The 25941-nt window shown below is 33.9% G+C and overlaps 2 protein-coding genes across 2 annotated transcripts in view; one reads left to right on the top strand and one right to left on the bottom strand.

Moving 5' to 3' along the window:
- The first annotated feature begins 1588 nt into the window (after positions 1-1588).
- LOC143550909 (uncharacterized) lies at positions 1589-2047 on the top strand. The gene has a single exon (XM_077041460.1). The coding sequence runs from the start codon at positions 1589-1591 to the stop codon at positions 2045-2047; it is 459 nt and encodes a 152-aa protein (XP_076897575.1).
- Positions 2048-3346: 1299 nt separating this feature from the next.
- The window catches only part of LOC143550903 (putative serine/threonine-protein kinase PBL9), a 39886-nt gene continuing 17291 nt past the window's right edge, over positions 3347-25941 (bottom strand). The window contains exon 3 of the transcript XR_013138415.1: positions 3347-3633. The gene's annotated coding sequence lies outside the window, so the exon portion shown is untranslated. The remainder of the gene's footprint in view (positions 3634-25941) is intronic.

Genomic DNA, 25941 nt, shown 5'->3' with positions numbered 1-25941 from the left:
TTCCCAAGTTCTCCGGTGACGATGTGGAAGGCTGGGTACACCGTTGCGAGCACTTCTTCGCAATGGACGACACCCCGGACGATTTAAAACTCAGGTGTGCTGTTGTCCATTAGGAAGGTGATGTCCTACAATGGCACCGAGCGTATATGAAGACCCGAAACGCGACTGTTGCGGAGGTTCCCTGGTCGGAATACGTCCGCTCTATCTGTGCGCGTTTCTCCGACGCGTTGTTTGAAGACCCACTGGAAGAGATGGCTTCGCTATAACAAACTGGTACGTTACAGGAATTGAACACTGCTTTTGATTCGTTGTTAAACAAGGTGACGTTGAGTGAAAATCGAGCTTCAGTAGGGAGCGGTATAATCTTTGATGGAGGACCCGCCGCTTCCTTCAACAGTGACACATGGAAAACGAGGTGGATCTGTGCTTCTTCAGGCAAATCTAAACGGTACGCAATAGTACCCACCCTATCCACGATCATGAACGTCCCGAAATACTTAGGAGCAAGTTTTGAGTGTTTGTTGACCCATAACGAATTCTGCATGTAGGGTTGCAATTTTAAATACACCCATGACCCAGTTTCAAAAACCTGCTCAGATCTATGTTTATCCTCTTGTTGCTTCATACGGTTTTGAGCTTTAAGTAAGGATTGCTTCATCACCCTTATCGTCGTTTCCTTGTCTTGCGTCATCTCGTCAACTTCTTTGTCGCTCGCATCTCGAGGAATGTACGATATGTGTAAAGGTGGCCAGTACCCATATAGAGCCTCGAAAGGAATATTTTTCAAGGAAGAATGGAATGTGGTGTTATACCACCACTCCGCTAGGGATACCCACTTGACTCACGTGTGAGGTCTCTCCATCACCATGCACCTCAAATACCCTTCCAAGCAACGGTTAACCACTTCCGTTTGACTGTCCGATTGAGTATGGTACGCTGTGGACAGTTTTGCTTCTATTCACTGCAAGGTTAAAAATTCGTTCCAAAATGTACTCATTAATATCGGGTCACGATCCGAGACTATTGACTTTAGGCACCCGTGAAGCTTAAACACATTATCGAGGAAGACTTGAGCCACCTCTTTAGCCGAGAAAGGATGCCCCAAGGTCATGAAATGGCTATATTTTGTAAGACGGTCAACCACCATGAATATAGTATCCTTACCCTTGACCTTCGGTAATCCCCCGATGAAGTCCATTGATATATCCGAGAAGATGGCATCAGGTATCGGTAAGGGTTGTAACAAACCCGGCGCTGCCACATTTTCGTGTTTGGCTCGCATGCACACGTCACATGCACGCAACATCCGTCAAACCAACTTCGATATGCCCTTAAATAAAAACATTCCCTTGACTCGTTGTGTTGTGGCTCGAACTCCCGAGTGGCCGCCCATGGCCGTCTCGTTACATAACCTGACCACTTCTTCTTTCAACCTCGTGTCAGCTCCTATCACCATTCGTTCTTCCTTTGCCAACCATTTACCATTCTACGATAAGGGTGAAGCAATCCTTACTTAAAGCTCAAAACCGTATGAAGCAACAAGCGGATAAGGGTGGTGAAGAATTCCTTACTTAAAGCTCAAAACCGTATGAAGCAACAAGCGGATAAACATAGATCTGAGCGGGTTTTTGAAACTGGGTCATGGGTGTATTTAAAATTGCAACCCTACATGCAGAATTCGTTACGGGTCAACAAACACTCAAAACTTGCTCCTAAGTATTTCGGGACGTTCATGATCGTGGAGAGGGTGGGTACTGTCGCACACCGTTTAGATTTGCCTGAAGAAGCACAGATCCACCCGGTTTTCCATGTGTTACTGCTGAAGGAAGTGGCGGGTCCTCCATCAAAGATTATACCGCTCCCTACTGAAGCTCGATTTTCACTTCAGCCACAGGCGGTGTTAGATCGGAAGCTGGTTAAAAGGAGGAATCGGGCTGCAATGAAGGTCTTGGTGCAGTGGAAGGGTCAAGGAACGCAGGAGGCGACATGGGAGTTTTTGGATGAATTGAGGTTGCGTTTCCCACATTTTGCTGAGCTCACTTCTTGAGGTCAAAAAGTGCTGAGGAGGAAGTCTTGATACGATCCAGTTGTTATTTCCGTTTATTTGTTATGTTTCCTTAATTACGTTTGCATGTGTGAAGGACCGTTAGGGCCTTAGTCGTATTTTCCAGGGGGTCTTTGTAAATTTGAAGTTTGATTGTTTATTTAGTGATGCATGTGGCTAATTCTGATTCATTTAGAAATTAGCCTCCTTAATTCTCTCTTGTTAGTTTCTCTGCCCTATCAATAATTGAGTCAAAATGCGTTTTATGCAAATCGATGACTAGAGGGGGTGGGTGGTCTGCTTATACGTGCAACAGGGAATATAAAAGTGGGGAAGATGGTTACTTTGGGTAATTGGCAGGTTTGGTCCTCCAAATTAGAAAGTGGATTAAAAGTGGCTTAAACCATATGAGATAAGAACAATTAAACTTTTATAATTCACAAATTCATGCCAGAAATCTTCGACTTGCAATATATGAGAAAATGTTTTAATCAAGGGTTAAGTTGTTCCCGCTCATAACTCTTAGTATTCATTTACGCAAGACGAAAATACGAATGACTCGTAACAAATATAGATCGAATAAATTCGATAGTAAAGTTCGTCATTTTTATTAATAATAACATATGAGGGTCCGAGTAATAAACTAAAAAAATAAATTAAAAATAAAAATAAATAAATAAATAAATAAACGGACCGAGTTTCCGGGTTCGAAAATTGGCGAATGTTACAACACTATTTCTAGCTTTGTTGGTTATGTTAAGTCCCATTGCATCTAATCGATACAAGATCTACATGGCGTCTAGGAGTGCAGAATCCTTGTATATGTCGTTGAAGAGGAAGAAACAAACAATTTCACAACAAGATTTAATACATGAATGGGATAATATATATAAATGATGCAAAAGTTCTTATTTATAAATCATCACATATTACAAACCGAAGGAGTATACATCTTTTTGCTGACCCGAGGTGAGCTATACCTCAAGCCAACCAACGAAACTAGCCTATTTGCTTCTTTCGTGACGACTGAACAACTAAACAACCAGCCAAAATCCTAAACATAACACACATATATATAGACATCAAGTTCCCGGGGATTGGGCTTGGGCCACCAATCGAGCTTAACACATGTTCGCACCAAGTCCAAGTTCATTGTTGTATCTGAATTGCATAACAACGGTCACAAAATGCACCCGCAGACTAATCAACACCTTGACTACCATTGCTGGGACCATCTTCATTGATTTTTGACTTTGAACTTGATATTTCTTGTTGACATTTATTTGCAATAGAAAAGAGTTTTTTTTTCTAGAGTGGATAGTTCATGGGACACGTGGGGTCGATACATGGCCTCTAGATACCAACATTCGAGGAAGAGATTTGCAACTTTGTCAGCCTCCTTTTGTAAGTATCGCCCTTCTAGCTCTACATCCATGACCCCTTATAGTTTTGCATCACTCGTTTGAGACCTTGCCCAGTCTAGTAAGTTACGCTCTTCGCACCACTGTTTATTATCAATGGCATGCCGCCCAGAAATGGGTTCCATCTAAACTATCCCAAAGCTATATACATCACATTTTGTTGTAAGTCTACATGTTCACATAAGTGATGTTATATCACACAAATGTTAAAGGACTGGCTAGCTATTTTTAGTTAAATGTAATATGTACACTATTTTTTTGAGCCCTTTTCATATAAAAATGGATAAATCAAGAACAACGGAATTGAAACAAACCTGTAGCGATATATTATGGGGCGGTATGACCTTCTGTCCCCATGACTTGAGTTGTTGCATGACTCATATCATCAGATATTGCAAACCAAAGTCTGAGAGATTTACATTATAGTCCTAAAAACCAACAAACCAAGAAATTAAAAAATTAAGTGACGATATATTTGAAACAAAACCATAATAAAAATATTGGAGAATATATAATTTAATTATGTGGTATACATACCATATCTAGAAGGATGTTAGAACACTTAAAACCGCGATATATAACTCTAGATTCTGAAGCATGCAAGTAAGAGTGCCCTTGAGCGGCTTCCTCTGCCACGTTAATCTTTATTTCCCAAGAAAGAGGCTCAACAATCCCTAAAATGAGACATACATACATGTAAAATGGAAATAAACATTAAACAATTATATGAATAACATTGGCGAACATAAGAAATTTTCTCACAGAGATAAAAATTATCTTTAGTTGACAATCGTTATATACTTACAACGGTCGGTTGGTTTTTCACTATAATAGTACTAAAAGAATTTTCATAGGGGACGGCCTACCTCTGTACCGCGAAGGTAGGTCCACCCCTAACGAAAAATAAAAAAATGCATACAACTTAGAACATATATATCAGGAAGAAAATTAACATGCACAATCGAAAAGATGATTGTTCAAGCTGCCTAGAGGCATGAATTCATATACCAACAACCTATTTTCGCCTTCACAACATAAACCAATGAGGTTTACCATATTTGGATGATCAATTTGACCAAAATAAATGAATTCTAACTGCAAACTAAATGCAAGTTTAATTTAGAACAAATATAACAATTAAAGAAAGAATTACATAGCTAGTATTAGAAGAAACACTTACCAACCACTCTTTAGAGGGGAAGGGGCACTAGTGTGGGTAAGGTTTATAGGTTGTTTATCATATGGCAAACCCACCTCTAACTATGTGGGCAGTTTGCCAAATTACAATTTATGGCAAAGGTTTACCACATGGCAAATTCATTGGAGGTTTTGAAAAATTAAACACCCATTAATATTTCAATGAAAATTTAATTTTAATTACATTTAATTGTTTTTTATTTTTAAATTTAAACAAAAAAAGTTTTTGGGTACTTATGGGTATGTGTTTCCAGTTATTTTATGGTTTGTGGGTACTTAAGGGTATAAATGAAATAACTGTGTATGATTGGTCGGTGCATGGGTACTACCCATGAGTGCCTCCCATGCACCGACCAATCATACTTAGTACCCATGCACCGACCAATCATACACAGTTATTTCATTTATACCCTTAAGTACCCACAAACCATAAAATAACTGGAAACACATACCCACAAGTACCCAAAAATTACCTTCTCCTGGAATAATTGTTGAGATAAAAGATGTTTTATGGGACTGAAAATAAGTGTTATAAAAATAAATAGAAATAAAATTTGTTAGCTGCTGATAAGAGGCCTTTTATTGGCATTATGAGACGATCGGTATTGATGATGCACTTAAAAAGTTTAGAGAAAAACAAGGTCCTGATTTTAATAAGCCTTTGAAAATCCATGCACGAAAAAACCAAGTTAGGACTGCACTAAAAGTAAAATGACCAAGCTAGTATTTGAAGCCTAGAAGGCTAGTACTTCAGTTTTGGTAAAAAAGATTGTTACCCAATAATAGATGAAAAATCATATTTCATTAGGACACTATTAAAAAGGAACTACCAAGCCAAAACTTATATAATTATGGAAAATTCTAAGGTTGTGTGTTGTAAAATATACTTGTAAAAAGCTACTTATCGTTCCATGTAATTGTCACGTAGGTAACTAACCATCTCGTTAATTTAACCATTGTAGAATAACTAGGCACAACTCAATTAGAAAAATAATTAAATTACTTAAAACAAAAGAAAAACAAAAAATAATAATTTGTGATTGGGTGCTAGCGAGGTGGACCACTAAATGTTTGTGATGGCACAACTATTACCATGGTGCTTGGCCTCCATGGCGCTGAGAATGTTTAAGGGGGTGCGGTGTTCACGGCACCATCATGCCCGTATGACATGCATGGCGCCTCCCCATCAGGGTCGGCTCTAAGGGATGGTCGTGTGGTCGACGGACCCCCGCTCGACACTACGATAGGCACGAAATGTTTTTAAAAAATTATATATATATATGTATATATATATATATATATTTTATGAAAGGCAATATGTATATATAATGTTTAAACTTAATTACACAACTATTAGCTTGATTTAGTTGCAAAGTGGGTTCTAACCTCACTTGAGACATTTTAAACCTATTTTTATATAAAAAAACAAAAATTTACACAACCAAATCATAAGGTCCAAAGAACTAAGGCTCATTTAAAAATTAAATTGTTTAAATGCAACAATATACCCCTTTTTAATAAATCCAAAAAAAAATCATTTTCGGTCCAAATTTTTAACCGTTCTTCAGTCGGGCCTGCTTCCCAAGACAACCTAAATAATTGTAATGGCCTAATGTTCACCCCGTGTAGCACATTAGTACCTAACCTGGTTACCAAGAAGCTAAAACAAGCATAAATGGAAGAGCGTATATAACATTATGTGTATATATCATCCATCTTGAATAGATCCATCTTTCATTAAAAGAAATCTCACACTTCATTTGATTTTGACAAAAATAAATAAACTTCTCTCGTAATATGAACAACCCCTATGTGTTTAACAAAAAAAACGCAATATTATCACTAAATTAGAAATTTTAACAAAATAAGTTGAAATTGTAACGTGGAGAAAAAAACTAGCTTGCAACTAGTCAAAGTTAAATTACTTATCCATTGTGAACGCAGAATGATATGATTAAAGCTTCAAATTTCATACCAAAGATTTATGTAAAAAGTTGAGACAAATGCAAGGACAACAAAAAACTTAATATATAGCAATACTAATCAATGTAAGAATATACTTTACTGTCCTTGGCTGTCAAATATAACTACAAGAAAACTAATAGATACACAATAATTGTTTAGGCTACAGTTGATACAAGCATAGAAAATTCCTAGGCCAAATATTTTCATCAAACAAAGAGATACTTAATATTTAATTTAAAAATCCTTATAACTAGTAAGCAAAAATACTTAATTTAAAACATAAACTTTAATCCAGCATAGACATACTAACACCCAACCCTAAGTGGTGACGTGCTGTAATAGATCTAAGAGCTTGTTGAATTGAAAGTTGTTAATTACAAAGTTTGACATTACCTGATGCATTCAAGGGCACGACATGCTTGTTTTATTACTATGAGCAATCAACATGTTATGGATGGTTGAAATATACGTTCTTCGATTCTGCATAAAGAAATCGGTTAGAAGTAATCACGATCCATTCATGACAAAATGGAAAGTTGTATTATCAAAACAAAATTCAAAACAAGATAGATGAATTATCACTTACAAAACAAGAATTAAATAATGATTTACCTTGAAAAGACTTTGTTGGTGTTCACTTTACATCAGGAACCGAACATTACTAATTAGGATTGGCGACGGAACACAATGCTAGCGGCCACCGAAGATAAGAACAAAATCAAAATTAGGGATTATGTTTTTGGGTGGAATAGGGCGTCTATTATATTCTTCGATAAGTAAATAATAATGGGTTGTCTTGGGCCTAAGAAACAAAAAGTGGGCCAACAATGGCTTAAATGTTTGAGTAAAAAATCAAGTAATATTGGTTTTTAATATTCTCAACTTTCATTTATCGGTAGATAATACCCCTAACTAACGATTTGTCTCTCACCACTCTCAACTTGTAACTTATTTTCTTTTGTCACTCCCGAACTTAACGGACCTTAATTCGTTAGTATTTTTTTTCTGGCATGACATGTTTTTACCGATGTGGCATTTCTGACATTACGTGGCATTTAAAAAAAATAACTAATCAAATAAAATATATAGGCCCCACTAATAAACCATCAACTTCATCCACTTTCACTCACAAAACCTTAACCTCCATCACCACCCACCTCCTCCACCACCATCACCACCACCACCCACCCAATATTCATCCCCTTCATATTCTTTTTCGACTTAGAGGTTATCATTACACAATAAAAGGTCGAATTAGAGGTTATTACTACCGCATATCATGATATTAGTTTCAAGCTCTAATAGATTAGGATATTGAAGGAAGATTTCGTGAGAGGTGGAACAAAGCAAATGGACCTCGACTACGGAGAGCTGAACATGGCGCTTGATGATATCGTCGACCTCGTTGACTCGCAAGCAACTCATTGATTAACCCCCCCCCCCCCCAAATTAAAGCGAGTTTGGCGTGAAAGCAATTCTGGTATGAGGAAATCGACGAGTCTCCATGGGAATTTGTGGTGGCAGGTGGTGTAAAGCAAGAGGTTTTCAAAGGTGATCACATTAACGAGTCCCGTGAAAATCAAGGTCGCAGCCGTGGAAACCGATGAGTCACAATGGAAATCCAGGTTGCAGCCGTGGAAACTAACTGCTCGTGGTGATAGAGGTGGGTGATGGTGGTGATAATGGAGGTGGCTGGTTTGGTGGTGTTGGGATTAGATGTTAGGGTATTATGAAGAAGATAATGAAGTGGAAGCATGGACCCACACTTTCTAAAACATGCCACGTCAGCAAAAAACTAACAAAGTTAGGGTTCGTTAAGCCAAGGAGTGACAGAAGAAATAAAGTTACAAGTTGGGAGTTATGAGAGACAAATCATTAGTTGGAGTGTTATCTACTAATGAGTGAAAGTTGATAGTATTAAAAACCAATCTCCTAAAATTAAACACTCATTTTAAGGACAAAAAAATTCATTTACATACAGAAAAATCACATGTGAAAAAATGGAACATAATTTTTTTATTCTTTTCACATAAACAAATTAAGGCATATTGGTTTTTATTAAACCCAACTATTGTCTTTTGGTCGCTGCCGGTCCCAACTAATGAGTAGGCTTCTAATGGTCCCAACTTCAAACGTATTTGTTCCTAACGGTCCGCGACTAACAGGTTCCTAACGTCGTTAGTTACATCTCGCCGGAAAAGTGTTTTTGGCTGGAAAAATCACATTTTTTTCTTGGAAAACACCAACTGAACACCGCCACCACCACCAACCAACCACCACGACTTGAGCACCACCAGCCTATTCCGACGATGGTTCTAGGGTTCCGACAACTTCAATAATTGTTGTTTTCACTAGAAAAAGGTTCCTAAACCTTTCATAAATAGTTACAAAGATGCTTGGGACGAAATGTTGAGGTTTTCCGAAAAATTGTGAGTATTTCGGCCAAAAATGTTTTTCCGGCGACATGCAACTAACGATGTTAGGATTCCGATAGTCGCGAACTATTGGAAACAAATACGTGTTGTGAACCGTCATGAGCCAATTCGTTAGTTGGGACCAACAACGAACAAAAGATAATACTTGGGGTTAATAAAAACCAATATACCAAAAAAATAATATGTTGTATTCCTTTTTTTTTCTTTTCCAAAAGTCCTCTAATATAACACCTATAGGCAGATTGTACGCGGGGCGGTACATTGTTTGCTCATAAATTCGTAATACTATTAATATAATTATTAAATTTCAAATAGTTCGCAATTACTTAATAATAATCCAAATAACAATGAATCGGGAAAACAAACATTTTAATTTGAGGAAAATTGGTTTTAAATACTCCTAACTATGTCTTATTGGCAAATAACAGTCCAAAATTCACACTTGGCTGGTGGCGGTTCCAAATAAAAGTGTAGTTTTTCCAATGGTTCGCAAATAAATGATGGTTAACTCCGTTAGTCTGATGCTTACATGGCACATATTGAAGTCAAAAATGCAGCTTATGTGGCAGCTTATGTGGCATCTATCTCTTTAATATAATAAAAATAAAATCAAAATCAAATTTAAAAACCCATCCAACAATAAAATAAAAATAAAACCTAATCCTCTTCAATGCCCAAATTCCCATCTTCTTCTTCGGTCTCCCTTTCCTTTCTTGCTTAATTCTCCGCCACCCACTGCTACCACCACTCATCCATCTTCTTCTTCGCCTATTATAAGGAAATTTCTTATTGTAATCCGATGGGATGTCTACACCAAACCGTAAATTCACCTTGACCCAGTTAGTCAACAGGATTCCCACCCTTGACACCATCGCTGGTGCTAACGACCACCCTACTGTCGCCTTCATCGCTCATCAGCGGAGCCCTAACTCGCCATTGTCGTCTTCCCTATGAATTGTTTTTCTCGATGAGGATCAATGAACTCAATATTGATCTACGAAACCGAAAAACACGATGTTTGTTTCGGTGCGTTTCGGTACTAATCGATGAACGAAAACGACGGAGCACGTACACATCCTGTAAATAATAACTCGTTGAAACTCAATAGAAATTTCGGCAGAGTAACACTACAATTCGTGTATCGTAAGAATGAACTCTCTTAAAATTAACAAGAATGAACCTAACTGAACTATATATATATATATGCACTCATTTGTTATTAACCAACCCACATTTGTTAACCTTGACATACTCATTCGTTTGGCTTGACTTGCTCTCATTCATTATTCTTGTTTGGTCATTCGTCTCCATGCTTCCATTCGTTTGACATGCACATTCGTTACATGCATTCTTCTTGATCCTTTATTCTTTAACCTTGAATTCCATTCGCCATATTATCATCTAATTATAAAGACTAAGTGGCTCGTAGTATTAAGCCCAAAACGTGTTGGTGATTTAAGAGGCGAGGAATTTACTTATGAACTAAGAATCTTTTCCGTCTTCGACCGATCTGGTATTAGCCTAGTGTGTTACATATAATGATTGAAATACACTTAGGACCAATCCAGTTGTTCTTCATCCCAGCTGATAAAGAACTGTTCCCGGACATGCTAGAGGTGGGCGGTAGCATTTGTTTCCCTTTCCAAATAGTGCCTTATAATCACTCCTCTTAAAAGGAAATCCACCTACCAACCAAATACACAAATTTAACATTAGATTACCATCAAATATCAAAATCAACATTACAAACGTGCATTGCATTCATTAAAAGTTTTGTGTTTTTGAGTGACAAAAACAACTACTCTATGTAGATATGAGTAATTACGATGTTATTAAAAACTTTATTTACTTTAAATAAAATAACTAAAAATAATTTGTAGTATATCTATAAAGACTAAAAAAATAAAACGAATTAATATTATATGTTTTACCTTTAAATCTCTCCCCAATTCAACTCATATGCTTAGCCATATTGGGTCAAATGTGTGATTGTTAAGTACAAAATTCGTATAATAAATTAGTAACTAACATATTGAATGATTAAATAAAAGCAAAACATTAAGATAAAAAAATATATTAGGTTATATGGCATATAAGCTTTGCAGTTCGTCCTAAAGTGCTTCAATTACCGTGTCACACACCGAAAACCTTAATTTAGGCAGCGGAAGACTTTGACTAAGTCGTTCGGGTTGTGACAGATGTCGATTGCTAATCATAATAAAGCAAAAATGTTTTAGTAACAAAACTTTGACTTTTATTTAAAAAGTTGACTTTTATTTCAAATCAGAGTTACACGTGTCATGGTCACTGTTTTATTACATGCTCAGATTTTTACACATATTCAAACACCGCACCAACTCCTTTCCCATTCGTCACGAAGCCATCACTTACTTGAAAAACATATTAAAAACGTTTGTTAACACGAATGTTGGTGAGTTCTCTTTCTTATACAAAAATAACTTATATATATATAATCCCATGATAACCATTATACCACAATGATCATTTCATTATGAAACATAACATTTTATCTTTTAAACAAATCATACTGTTGTAAACGAGCAAAGAATACAACAAGCGTATAACTATCAATATTGATAACTTGAAACCTACCAAACTCAAAATATTCCCACTTGTAACCCATCGCGATTGGAAGTGGGGGTGTCACCCTGATAGATCTACCAACATTTCTATGCCCTTACTAATTCGGTTAACAGTTATTTAGTCAAATTGACTCATCCCACTTAACACGGTTTGTAAAATAAACTGCTTTTAAAACTTTAATAAAATAAGTAAATAAATAAAAAGAATATGCCCTCCCCCCCACCAGAAAACAACATTTATAAAAACATTCCATTTAAAAACGAGGGGTTTTTAGAGAAACTCACAGTCGTAGCTTTTTGTCCAAAATCCCGTGTCCTATATTAGTATACATTTGTTAAAATGAAATCCGGTTTGTATTTAGCTTGTTGATAGCCTTCATATTTAATCTTAGTTTAGTTACGAAACAAGCATACAAGCACATATCTAGCAATTAGCAATTAAGTATGACACGGTTTTCGTTAATAATTGTTTTATTAACTAATAAAATAGATAAGTAAATAATAAAAAATTAAATATTAAGTTTCAGATGCTAGAAAATTTTTAAGAAAATATACTTAACATTAACTTAAGTTATGTATAAGTATTTTATAACTTTAGGGGATGTTCTAAAACAATCCCAAAATGTCGTGTCGGTTCATGTTTAAAAGTCGATTTTTAGACCGTTAAAGTTACTGATAAGCAAACTAAGTCACATAAATCCACACCAAACATTTTATGAACCAAATATGTATAGTATAACCTATAATTAACCATTATTTCCATATTTGAACACATAATACAAAATTGCAAATTTTTAATCGATTTAAGTCCTTAAACACATATCTCTAGTTCACTAATCATAGCAATATAAAGCTTAGCAATTTAATATTAACAAAACATAATCATATCACTTAAATTCCAGATTCTTGTCATAATCATTATCATCACAATATGACAAACTTGGCCTTTTTAAAGATGTCATATATTCTTTTAGAAGATTCTAGCATGAATACCTAATCATGTGTGATAGTTTCAAATCAATTCATCAAGCATCTTATTCAATTATATTCATGTCCATCTAGCATGTATCAAAACAAGTTCGTCAAGTATATGTATGTTCAAGAATCTCATCATTAATCAATCAACTAGGTTTTTCTAAGTGTTTAATTAATTCAGTTTCTAGTTATAGTAACTTTTCTAAATTCAATGGTTTTATTTAGTCCAAACTTTCAAATATAATCATGTATGATTCTTGTTTATCTCATTCAACTAGTTTGACAAAGTTTCATGCAACCTTTTATGCTATTTAATTTTAGTTTTTTCTATTATCCAAGTTACAAAGTTTCTATTTCTAGTAAGTAGTCATCAAATATTTCCTATAACAATTCAATAGGTAATTGGATGGTGTGTTCTATCATAATCCAAATCAATATTCAATAATCTATCAAGTTCATATATGTTAAATATCCATATCAAGATCAAACTCAATTATGCATTTAACAAAGTTTTCTTTATTAGAAATCAACAATTCTCTACAATCTAATTTTGAGTATTGTATTAGAACTAACAAGTTATGAGATCTCTAGCATATAACCTATCATCAATATCAATTTCAAGTTTCATTAATCATCAATAATCATCAAATCATATAAGTATTCATATAAATTCCTAAATTTGCAAATTTCAATCTATGAACAATCTTTTATCTAATTTCCATTTTAATTCAAGGAGATTATCTATTATCAATATGTTATGACTGTATTAGAAATCCATTGATCATTAGTTACCCAAAATCCATTTTAACATCAAACCCACTTATCAAATTAGTCCATGTTCTTCCTAAATTATCAAACTACACAATTAACAACAAATGCAATCTCTAATCATCTTTAGCAAATCAAGGGTGATCTTTATCATGAGTATATACATGTATGTGAGTGTTCCAGACTCCCCCACACACTTGCATAAATACACACGGCTACATACACACACACACATGCATTCACCAAATTTTAAATTCTAAGAACAATCTCAACATAGATGTATATAATCTCATCTATTCAACTAGGATAATCAACATCTAATTATTATTTTACGTTGAATGTTAATGAAAGATGATCTTGTGTGTGTGGGTGTTCTCCTTCTTGATCCTTGCTTCCTAAGGTGCTTAATCCTACATTGTAATGTGTTATTGATCAAGTGTGTTTGTGATTTGAGTTTGATGATGGTGTAAAGTGATGGTGTGTGTGTGCCGTGAATTTAAGGAGAGAACGAGGGAGGTAGAGTTGTGAAGTGTATAATAGGATGGAAAGGTGGATTAAGATGGAGTGTTACAACACATAATGCTAGTGATTAAATGGTAATTATTGTGGGGTTTAGTTGTTAGATTAAGATTGGATGAGAAAGGAGGTGAGGGGTGAGGTGGTGGGGTGAGGTGGCCTGCCAAGGAGGAGGGGGTGGTGGAAGGTGAAAGGGTTGGTATACAATGTTTCGTGTTTCGGTTTAACGTATTGCGAGTTTTAGATAATCAATCGGATCCCGTTTTTAATAATTTTTGTCAGACTTTGAATGAAATCAATTTCCTGACAACATAGACTAAAGAAACTATTTTTTTTTTTGAAAATAGTTGGTATCGGGTCCTTACAGTTTCTTATACTGACTTTCGTTTGCTTATTTTCCAGTTTTTGCGATTCGAATCTTCTAAAGTTATATTTATACACCGACTCTAATATTCTAACATACATTTTGAATTTTCGAGGTCGTTTAGTCATATTAGGATTTTATTTGTTTTCTGGGATGCCACCCGAGGTCATTCCTTGTAATGTTCGTTACGTGGCGAAATGTTGACCTTTTTTTGAATTTGCAAAAATCTTGGATCCTAATAGGGAAAATTTTATTCATAGAATAACAGTTTATTGCTAATTATATAAAGCTCTAGTCCCGGTGGTCTACTTTGGTGTTGGATATACTCATAAACACAGTTTTAAATATCATAGTTAATTAAAACTTTTCGCGGAATATAAAACTTTAACAATATATTACATACTCATTGAAATCTTTTCATAACAACCCAAAATCTTGTCATTTACATAATATAAAAAGTCATATTTAAACATCATAACATTCTTCTAAAGATGACAGCCTCTTCAGTCCAATGCCATGTGTTTTCGTTCAAGATAGCTGCCTTAGCCTATTCACTTGTGTGCATACTAAAAGTCAGCTACGCTGAGTGAGTTTTTGTTAAAACAAGCAACAAGTAATACATTCACATACTTCATTATACGTATCTGAAGATACATATTACATACTTAACCTGTCTACCTTTATCTCATACATGCATACATAATTTCCATCTTTCTTTCACACCTTCATTCTTTTAGCATGTATATTACATTCATAACTATCTATTCGTTTTAAAGAGCATTTCGCCCTATAACCTTCGCAGATATTATTAGGGTCTGCAACCCTTTAGGCATACCACCATACAACCATACATTATCTTCTTTATATCTATATTCATTTACCTTCACACATAAACTTAATCTTTTCTATAACTATCACATATCATTCATACATCATTCATAAAACAACCACATATCATACACTTACCACATATCACATCGAGTATGCACACATCACCAAAACATAACAAGGAAATGGGGCTAGAAACTCACCTAGATCCTGTTTCTTTCTGAGGTTATAGTAATGCCCCTCTTTAGTTGTGCATGGCTAACTATATAATAGTTACAAGTATCAATTAACTAACCCTATCCATATCATACTTCTAGATTAATAAAACCCTCAACGAACATGGGTCCGGGGGTAGCGCCCCTGGAAGAAGAATTCAGGGGCGGCAACCCCTAGAGGGGTCCAAGGGGCAGAGCCCAGGCTGGGGTTAAGCTGCCAGGTCAGCTTGGAAAAACTTTATTTCATTAACAGTCCTATACTAAAAGTTCATCAGAAAATTCTAAGTCTAGATTAATCTAATCGAATTCTCAGTTCTAATCGAATGACCATTTCTAATCGAATGGGCCTTCTATTCGAATGGCAGATTCTATTCGAATGGGCCTTCTATTTGAATGGCAGATTCTATTCGAATGGACCTTCTATTCGAATGGCAGATTCTATTCGAATGGACCTTCTATTCGAATGGCAGATTCTATTCGAATGAAACATTAGTTCGAATCAAACTCCCATTCGAATGGACCCTCCATTCGAATCAACCCTCTATTCGAATGAACCCTTCATTCAAATCAACCTTTATTCGAATGAACCCTCTGTTCGATTCAGACATTCTATTCGAATGGACCCTTTGTTCGATTCAAACATTCTACTCGAATGGACCCGTTGTTCGATTCAAATGGTATGTGCACCTTTTTTCCTTCTTTCATTTATTTTCTAATTGAATGCTTTCCATTCGAATCCTTGCTTTTCATTCGAATATACCCACTGTAGGGTTTAACACCTTTATCATCATTATTAGCTCATATATTAACACATGTTCTCATTTTTCAGTGTTGTATCATCTCCTAAATGTTTTCCTTTCTATATTAGACCTTTATTGATTTCAAACTCGTTTAAGCTAGATCTAGGGTTATTATATGAACCATTTATGCTAACCAGTTCATTAAGTCCACCTTTAACATCAAGTTTATATTTTTATGGCATAAAAATACCCGATTTGCCTTAGTACCAAGTCTTAGGGCAAACAGTTCTTAAAAGCTAAACCTTTATACATAAAACATTCCTCTTGACGTATTTTAAGCTACGGGTTAGCTTCTCGTATAGCTATGGACTTGTTTGTTGCTTTATAATCAAATATCTAATAGTATCTAAGCTTGGTTGGATCTTGGATCTCGACCGTGATATTAGGGAGTGTTTGTGTGTGTTTTTGAGTGTGTTATGGAGGCTAGAAGATAAGAATGAAGGTTTTAGGGAGGTTTAAGGGGTTTATATACCCTTAAGCCCATGGACCAAAGGCCCATCACCATCCCTTATTCCATCTTTTTTTGTCCAAGCCCACACTTTATTATTTTATTTAACTTTACTAAATATAAACACACCCTTAAGTAAAAGAAACTTCTTTTATTTATTATCATCAAAAGTAGGATGTTACAAATTACTGTTACATTAGTTGTAAAATTTTACCAAATGTCACAGACTGGCTCCACTAAGACCGCTTGAAGACAATTAAATGGCAAAGGACTAAGGAATTAGTCTGTTAGATAATGCATAACATAGATATGCATCAGAATACTATTATCATGTATATTACATTATTATTATGATTGTAATTTACCTTGATATATTCTTTTCCTATGTGCTTAGTATAAACAACCACCATAAATCTTCCTAGCTTGGTATAAAAAATCACCATAAATCTTCCCATAGCAACGGTAACATCAAGATTATAGTTGTTCAGTGTCAGCATGCAAATCTCGGTTATACGACCATTTATACCTTAAAAATACGCCTAAGAGCTTCAACTGCTTGTGCCAGCTTTGCATCATTTTATTATTATTTTTTTTTCTATTATGTTTTAAAATTTGTGACTTGATTCCGACCACATTTGTTTTCAGTCGTAAGATTTGCACCATTTTGTTGCTAATTTGTTACCAATGTTGTTTCAATGCTAATTTCATGACCATTTTGTAAAGCCCCGTTACCGGTGCCCTACATCGGGACGTTGAATTTACTCATAAACACAGTTCTAATCATCAGAGTTAATAAAAACATTCACGGAATATTAAACTTTCATAAAACATTACATATTAATCCACAACTTTGTCTTATCAAACATATTATCTTTCAAATAAAAAACATAAATTATAAAACGTCTTGAGTCTTCAGCTGCCAATCTCTTATTCTTCTGCCACGTGTCCCCCGCTCAAGTCAGTTGTCTCATTCTACTCACTTGCGTGGATACTAGAAGTCAGCTACGCTGAGTGAGTTGTAGTTAATCATACAACATACAGTACATTCATAACTACGTACTTTCATACATACTTCATATTCTCATACTTCGTTCATAATATATATACTTACCTTCATACTTTATTTTAAATTATACTTTACATTATTCTATTCTGCATCGGATATTATTAGGGCTCGGTCCCTTTTTCTGTCTCGGATATTATTAGGGTCCGGTTCGTTTTCTGCCTCGAGATTATAAGGGCTCGGTCCCTTTTCTGCCTTGGATATTATTATGGTCCGGTCCCTTTCTATCTCGAGTATTATTAGGGCTCAGTCCCTTTCTTCTATACCTGGCCATCTCTTACATTCATTCATAACATACGTACACATCATTCATACATTATACATAGCATTCATATCCATAATTATAACTTGACAGTACGTGAAATATCTGAAGATCGTTCACGTACCGACAAGCAATCATTCATACCTTTCACATAATCACATATGGCATACACTTATCACTTAGGATAAGTGTATTAACAAATCACATCGAGTATGCACACAACCCTAAAAACATAACAAGGAATGGGGCTAGAAACTCACCTGGATCCTGTTTCTTTCTCTGTTAATCGTTATTCCCTTATTTAATTGACCCCTGCTAACTGTATATAAGTTACATGTATCAAAACTTGTCCTATTTGTAATTCAGCCAGAATGGCTAAGTCTTGTGTAGTCTATTGGCCTTGTTTTAGATCACTTTATACTTAGTTTATTTTGTTCCTAACCCTAATGTACAAGACTTTTAAATGTTTTAATATTCTTTTCTTTCTTTTCATTGTTTTAACCTTATTCATGTTTATTCTTTTGATGTGTAATGACGGGGGTACATGTACATGTATGTATGTATATATATATATATATATAACACACGGGTACACCATGCATACGTGTCTCTAAGTGAATTCCATTGTGTCTATGTAAGCGATTATATATATAATGTATTCAAGCCTCACCTTGTAATCGAGTCCCCTTTGTAATCGGGTCCTTCCTGTGATCGATTACAATGTAATCGAACCAAGGTATTATAAGTGAGCTATAGATGTATCCTAGTCAACGTGTATGCGGGTCTAACATGTTTCCTTATGCCCTCAATGTGATCGAAAAGACATTGTGATCGAGCCACATGGGTGGTCGATTACAATGTAATCTAACTACACAAGAGTAATCGAGTATGTGGTGTGATCGAGTCCAATTGGTAAGCGATAAGGCCATGTAATCGATTTCCAGAAAGTAATCGAACTCTTATACTGTAATCGATATGTCTCCAAGTGATCGAATTCCATAATAGGTTATCTGATTGTGATCGAGTTCGGTGTAAGCGAAATTTAGTGTAATCGAGCTTAGTTGAGAGTAATCGATCGCCCAAGTAAGCGAGTATCCATAGTGTATGCGACTTTAACTAAGTAATCGATAATCCCATGTGATCGAGTTAACCAAAGTAAGCAATATATCGATGTAATTGACCATGGTATAAGGTCGATCGATTACATTGTAATCGAAAAGGTTATGTAAGCGAGTTTGCGAGTTACGTGTATTCGACCCCATGTATGCGAATTAAACAATTGTAATCGAATACATTTAATGTATTCGAGTTTTTCATGTACTCGACCAAACTGTAATGTAATCGACCAGAAAGTGAGCGAACAAAATGTAAGCGACTGGCTGCACCAATGGGTCACGGGTTCGGTCCTTTATCAACGTTATAGCCACCCGTTTTAATCCTAACACCTCGTTTTGGCTTGATACAGACTAATAGGTGTCTCCTTAACCGTTTTTAGCTCATACTTGACCCGTTTATAACATAAAGCATGAACCTTTATGGTAAAACGTTCAAAACTAGATCTAGTGTTCATTTAAACGAGCCGTACATGCCCTTAGGTTCGTTAAGTCCATTTTAACATCAAGTTTGCTACTTTACGATTTATCTAGACCCGATCTATCATCCTACCAATTTTCATGTAAATCCGTTCATGAAAAGCAAACCTTTTTAACAAAAACGTACCTTTGAGGTTTTTGTCTGAAATCACTTGAGAGGCTCAAAACCATATCAAACGAACTCCGATTTGAGTGATTCAATTTGCCATGGAACCATCTTGTCCCGATCTACAAACCCATCACTCGTCTTCACCGGAAACCGCCGCTACAATCGCCGGAACAGCTGAACACTTGCCGGAATCTTCACTTTTGAGCTGCTATGGTTTTGCTGATAAACACCGGACTTCCCGACCTCTGATCAAAGATCTAATTAGCAGAAATCTTTATTTTTATACCATTAACACTCAGTTAAAATTTGAGACCGATCCGACGGCTAGATCTCCTTGAATCTTTGTGTCTTTGTGGGTGGGTTTCTCAAAAACGGGAATTGAAGAAGTGTGTGTTTTTTATGGTGTAGGCTATGATGTAGAGATGTATGAAAATGTAAAGGATTAGGGTTTTAAGGGGTATTTATACTCCCTTAAGCCCATGGACATTAGGCCCATCTTTCCTTTTTGATCCATAATTAATTCCATCTAATTAGTCTACTTGTCCTTTCATCTTTATTATTTTACTATTTCTCTATAAACTCAAGTAAACTTTTCCACCTTGAATAAATAATATATTAATTATTTATTCTTAGAAATTTCGGGATGTTACACATTTGGTCTCAGCCGCTAATCTGGTTACTACTTTTATTATTTGCATGTATAATTAAAACACTTTATTGGTTGGTTGTGATCATTATAATAGAACATTAACGTTTTTTTATAATTTTCTTCATATTATTATACATGAAGTTGGTCTATAATTTCCAAATACAAATATTCTTTTGAAAAACATATTGACCTTTTATGGGATACAAATAATTTCAAATGGGATAAAACTAAAATGAAATGGTGCGTATGTGATTTTGCTTTCTCTCCTTATAATCTTTTAACAATTAATTGTTGTCCTAATTATCTAATTCATCTAACTATACTATTAAGTCAATTGAGTTTGTTTCCAATTGCCCTCTTCCTATTGGTCATTTCCTATTGTTTCCAAATATAACAACCACTTCTAAAAATTTGTTTGCAATTAAATGGTTCAAAAATAAATTTAATTAATCAATCACCCATTTACCTTATATAATACCCGAGTCATATTTAATTCATCTACTTCACAATATGGTAACTTAATAAATCATAATTGACCATCTCACAAGTTCCTTATATCACGACGCGATCATCCTCCTTTTTTATCTCCACATTTATCATCAACTATCTTTCGTTATACCAAATCAAATTCCAGATCTTGATGACGTTGCTTCCTTTACGCGATTTCGTGGTACTTCTTTTTCTAGAATAATTTACATCAATTAGTTAAGATATTGAGGTTAGTCGATAATATCTAATTTATTTTTTTATGAAGGATTTTTTGTTTGATCAAAGAAACACATAATATTATATGTCTGGTTAATGATTTAGCAAAAACCATTTGAAATTATAAATGATTTTTGAATTAGGGTTATCATAATTGATTTAAATTTTTGTCTTTTGAAACATACGAACTATTCTAGAGTAATGAGATTTTATTTTAATGATAAAGGAATTTGTGTTTCTTCAGTATTTAATTTTAACCGATTTGATTCTAATTAATGATTTGGTTTCGATGGTAGTAATGTAATAGCTTCGTTGATTAATTATATATTGATATCATTTGGTTTAAAAATAGAAATCTATTTTTTATCTAGTTGTCTATTTCGTCTAAAGTTCTAATATGCCTGTAATCGATTTATTATTTATTTAGTTGAGTATTTGCTCTAAAGTTTGGAAGAGTTAAAGGATTGAATATATATCGATATCATTTGTTATTGTTCCAAAATTTTCATACATATTTTAATTGAGTTATCCAAATTATTTGTTTCTAATTATCAAATTTTAGTTAAAATGGTTTCATATTTTTGCAAGCTATTTTATGGTAGTTTTGAAAATTTGAGATTTAACCGTAAGAGTTTTAATGCATGATGGATGCATTAATTGAAATTTATTGTGTTTGATATATTTACAAAATGAAAATGTAACTATGTATTGTATATTTGTATGGGTCAAACTCTGTTAACATATTTATTTGCATTAAATCGGTTTCTATTCTTATATTTTATATAAAAAAAAGAAAAAAAGAAAAAGAACACCTAGTCTTCTCTCACTATGTATTTATATTTATATGGTCATTCTATAACAAAAAAAAATAGAAATCGCCCAATCTTACCTCTCTACTCGGTGTATTTCCGAAATCAATACCAATAAAAAGAAAAACATTGAAATTTTAGTGCCACTGATGTTACCCTTTTGAGCTATTGTTCCCAACGTTTGACAAAGATGTTTTCTTAAATTGAATTGGCATTTAAGGTACGAATAGCCTATTGATGTCATTTTATCGTATTTGTAATTTACATGTTAAATTTATAGTACAAATCATTTATAGATTGATGAGAACCATTGATTACGAGTCGTTTGATATTCGAATTTGATGTTTATTCCTATTGAATTGTTGGGGTACATTTTTGGTCCCCTAATGCGAATAATTGTTTTGATATTGGATTTCATCATTTGTTTTTGACATGTTTGATTGTTATGTATGTTTTACGGGTTTATTGTGTTTGTTATTTTCTCATAAGGAACATGAGTTAGTTGAGACGTATAGATCGATCATGAGAAAAAATACATTGTCTTACTACTAAATGTTTATGGATTGATCATAAGAATTACTGAATTATTGGACACGTATGTATCTATTATATGAGTGAAAATATCGTCTCAACCACGTCCTCACGAAACCTTATGGCATCGTTATGGATTTTATATTTTTAATCATTGGTTGAGAACTTTGATATGGAATTATTGTTTATGAAATTGATCAAAATTACGAATTGATATGCTACAAGTACAAATTGATAAAATATGTTATTAAGTTGAAAGTTTATAAATTATAATGTATATGATTTCGTTATCCGCCCACTGAGCATTTCCCTCAGACGTGTTTTTGTTTTATTGTTTACTTGCGCGTTAGGTATTCAAGGTTATCCGCGAAGAATCGATCAGGGGATTGAAAACAATTTAAAGATCAAGTGATTTAATGTTTATACTTATATTGTAAAGTATTATTTGGATAATTAACAAATTCTTTTGTTTTATGCTAGACTCCTTGGCTGACACCATTAATGATGGGTACATAGAAAGGAACAAATTTGAATATATTAGCAATGTAGATGTTTTGAGTTGTGTAAGATGCATAATGAACTTGTAATTCAGGTAGAACATTAGCATTAAAGAAACTATGTCTTATTAGATTTGATTATTAATAAGATCATTTTGCTAATAAATATGACATCGATTTTCTTAAAAATGGCAACCTTTTATCATTTTTTTATATCTAGCATTTATTTAAAGTTTAATAGATGACATATATTTTCATTTGTATTTTCTTAATTATTTGTCTTGTGTTTTTTTACTCAGTTTAAACTTGGTCTACAATAAAATATTTGAAAGATTACGAAGGATTTGTGTTAATGCTTCTTATTTTGTTATTAATTTAAATTATGTAATTGCATTATTTGTAACTTGAGAAAAGTCGCATAACTAATCAAACTTTAGGGATGATTAAAATAAGCATTTATACAAACTCATAACATTTATATATAACTAGGTGAGAACCCCAACCCACCCACCCCCTCGGCGCGTTGTATAGGGCTGATGGTGCAATATTTAAAAGACAAAATCGTCAACGCCTAAATACAAGAAATTAACTTACTAAAAAAGAAAAAAAAATGTGTGTTGCCTTGGCGAACTAACAGATTCGGTCGGTATAAGTTTATGACACCAAAACTAAACCAAAAAAAATAATTTCATTAACAAAACCTGCGGCAAACAAAAGCAAACCCAAAATCTGCGCATTGCGGCTTCCAGCCGACAAAACTTGGTCTGTATTGACGGTACCGTAACTAAATAACATCTAATAAGTTTTAGCTATTAAAAATATTAAAAAATAACAAAATAAATTGATTATTAGCAAGTAAGTTTTATTTAACTATACATCTAATATCACTATCTTATATTATCATTAGCTTAACTTTGAAAGCGTCAAAAAACAAAGAACAACCCACCTATCAATGTAGATAAAAACAAATATTACATAAAAATGGTAGCAAATGCAGAAGGGAATATTTGAACCTGCACGGTTAACTAAAAACTCACCTAACAAATACAAAACAACCACTGGACCAAGAAATCATATTGGTAGTTCATTCAAACAATGAAACTAAAAGAGTAAGATGTGAGCTACTTATAGTTTGTGGCACTAACCATGACTTTAAATCTATATATATACTAACTATATAGTTTAGTACACATTTTTTTTTCTCATTTTGTGTTTATTTTACTTTAAATAACTATTTCTTATGATCATCTTATGCATCAACTAATCAATCTCTTATCAAATGGTACATCTAATCGATTCATAATAATTGTTATTATTGCCCCGACTTTCTATGCCTCCATTCTATTTTCATTACAAAATCTTAACATTTATGTAAACTCATAAAGGACATACAAACATAGCATTTATATATAAAAACCGTCAATTATAAAAACATTTTGGATGAAAGTCGCATAACTAACCAAACTTTAGGGATGATTAAAATAAGCATTTATACAAACTCATAAAATTTATATATAACTAGGTGAGACCCCCCCCCCCCCCCCCCCGGCGCGTTGTGTAGGGCTGATGGTGCAATATTTAAAAGACAAAATCGTCAACGCCTAAATACAAGAAATTAACTTACTAAAAAAGAAAAAAAAATGTGTGTTGCCTTGGCGAACTAACAGATTCGGTCGGTATAAGTTTATGACACCAAAACTAAACCAAAAAAATAATTTCATTAACAAAACCTGCGGCAAACAACAGCAAACCCAAAATCTGCGCGTTGCGGCTTCCAGCCGACAAAACTTGGTCTGTATTGACGGTACTGTAACTAAATAACATCTAATAAGTTTTAGCTATTAAAAATATTAAAAAATAACAAAATAAATTGATTATTAGCAAGTAAGTTTTATTTAACTATACATCTAATATCACTATCTTATATTAACATTAGCATAACTTTGAAAGCGTCAAAAAACAAAGAACAACCCACCTATCAATGTAGATAAAAACAAATATTACATAAAAATGGTAGCAGATGCAGAAGGGAATATTTGAACCTGCACGGTTAACTAAAAACACACCTAACAAATACAAAACAACCACTGGACCAAGACATCATATTGGTAGTCCATTCAAACAATGAAACTAAAACAGTAAGATGTGAGCTACTTATAGTTTGTGGCACTAACCATGACTTTAAATCTATATATATAATTATTCAAAATATAAAATATTTATAATTGACGTTTTTATATTTCCGCACGTTTGACAACGTTGTCGAATATCACACGACAATATTTTAATTCTACGTAAATTCCACTAACCCATGCTTCCACGTCTACTCCTATAAATCTAATGTACAATCATCATCAAGACAACGCAAAAGTCATAAAAATGTCCCTCCTATTTACACAAGATGTGAGCATTTTCAAAGAAATATCAAAAGCTATTTTATTATAATATAACAAATAAATGTTGTCATTTTATATAAATATATATTTCAGTCAATATATATCTAACTTATACTCTTATATATTTCAGCCAATATTGGAAACGAAATAATGGGAATACAACATATTCATTTTGATGTAGCAAAGGAGTTGTGCAACTTTTGAAACTAAAGTCGTCAACAATGAGTTACATAAAACTATTTCTTGATGATGAAAGTAACATGTGTTTATTGTAAAACATTTTACATTATAATTAAATGTTTTCATTTACATCTATGGGCGACAACATTCTACTATGAAAAGTCATTGTTTGTAAGTTTATGCCTTCCAGTGCTATTTTGTGTATAAGTAGGGACTGCAATTAAATACATGTTGTAATGTAAAAAATAATATAAATGTGTTTTCATTTGAAATTATATATGTGTTTACATTACGATTTATATATTTCCGCCCGTGTCGTACACGAGTCAATAACCTAGTAGATAATAAATCATCAGGCAATTAAAACAAGTTTATCCAAATAATACAATTGTGTTTTATTTATTTATTAATATATTGTTACCAGGGAGAAGCTTTATCCATAGTTCATCTAACAAGTAAACAAAAAGCCCACACACGTTTCTCCTTATTTACCTACAAAATGCTTGGCCAAACAAGAGTGTTATCACACAGGACTTTAGCCTTTGCATGCAAAAGGAAGAACAACACAA

This window comes from Bidens hawaiensis, unplaced genomic scaffold (genome assembly GCF_021521415.1).
Source record: "Bidens hawaiensis isolate Kalapana, Puna unplaced genomic scaffold, B.hawaiensis_p1.1 tig00016200_1, whole genome shotgun sequence".
In the NCBI taxonomy this organism is placed as follows: Eukaryota; Viridiplantae; Streptophyta; class Magnoliopsida; order Asterales; family Asteraceae; genus Bidens; species Bidens hawaiensis.
Note: the sequence above shows the minus strand (reverse complement) of the source record. Positions and strands in the feature narration are given on the sequence as shown.

What these genes read in the sequence shown, in the direction of transcription:
- LOC143550909 (XM_077041460.1), top strand. Translation starts at nt 1,589, where the DNA reads ATGAAGCAACAAGCGGATAAACATAGATCTGAGCGGGTTTTTGAAACT.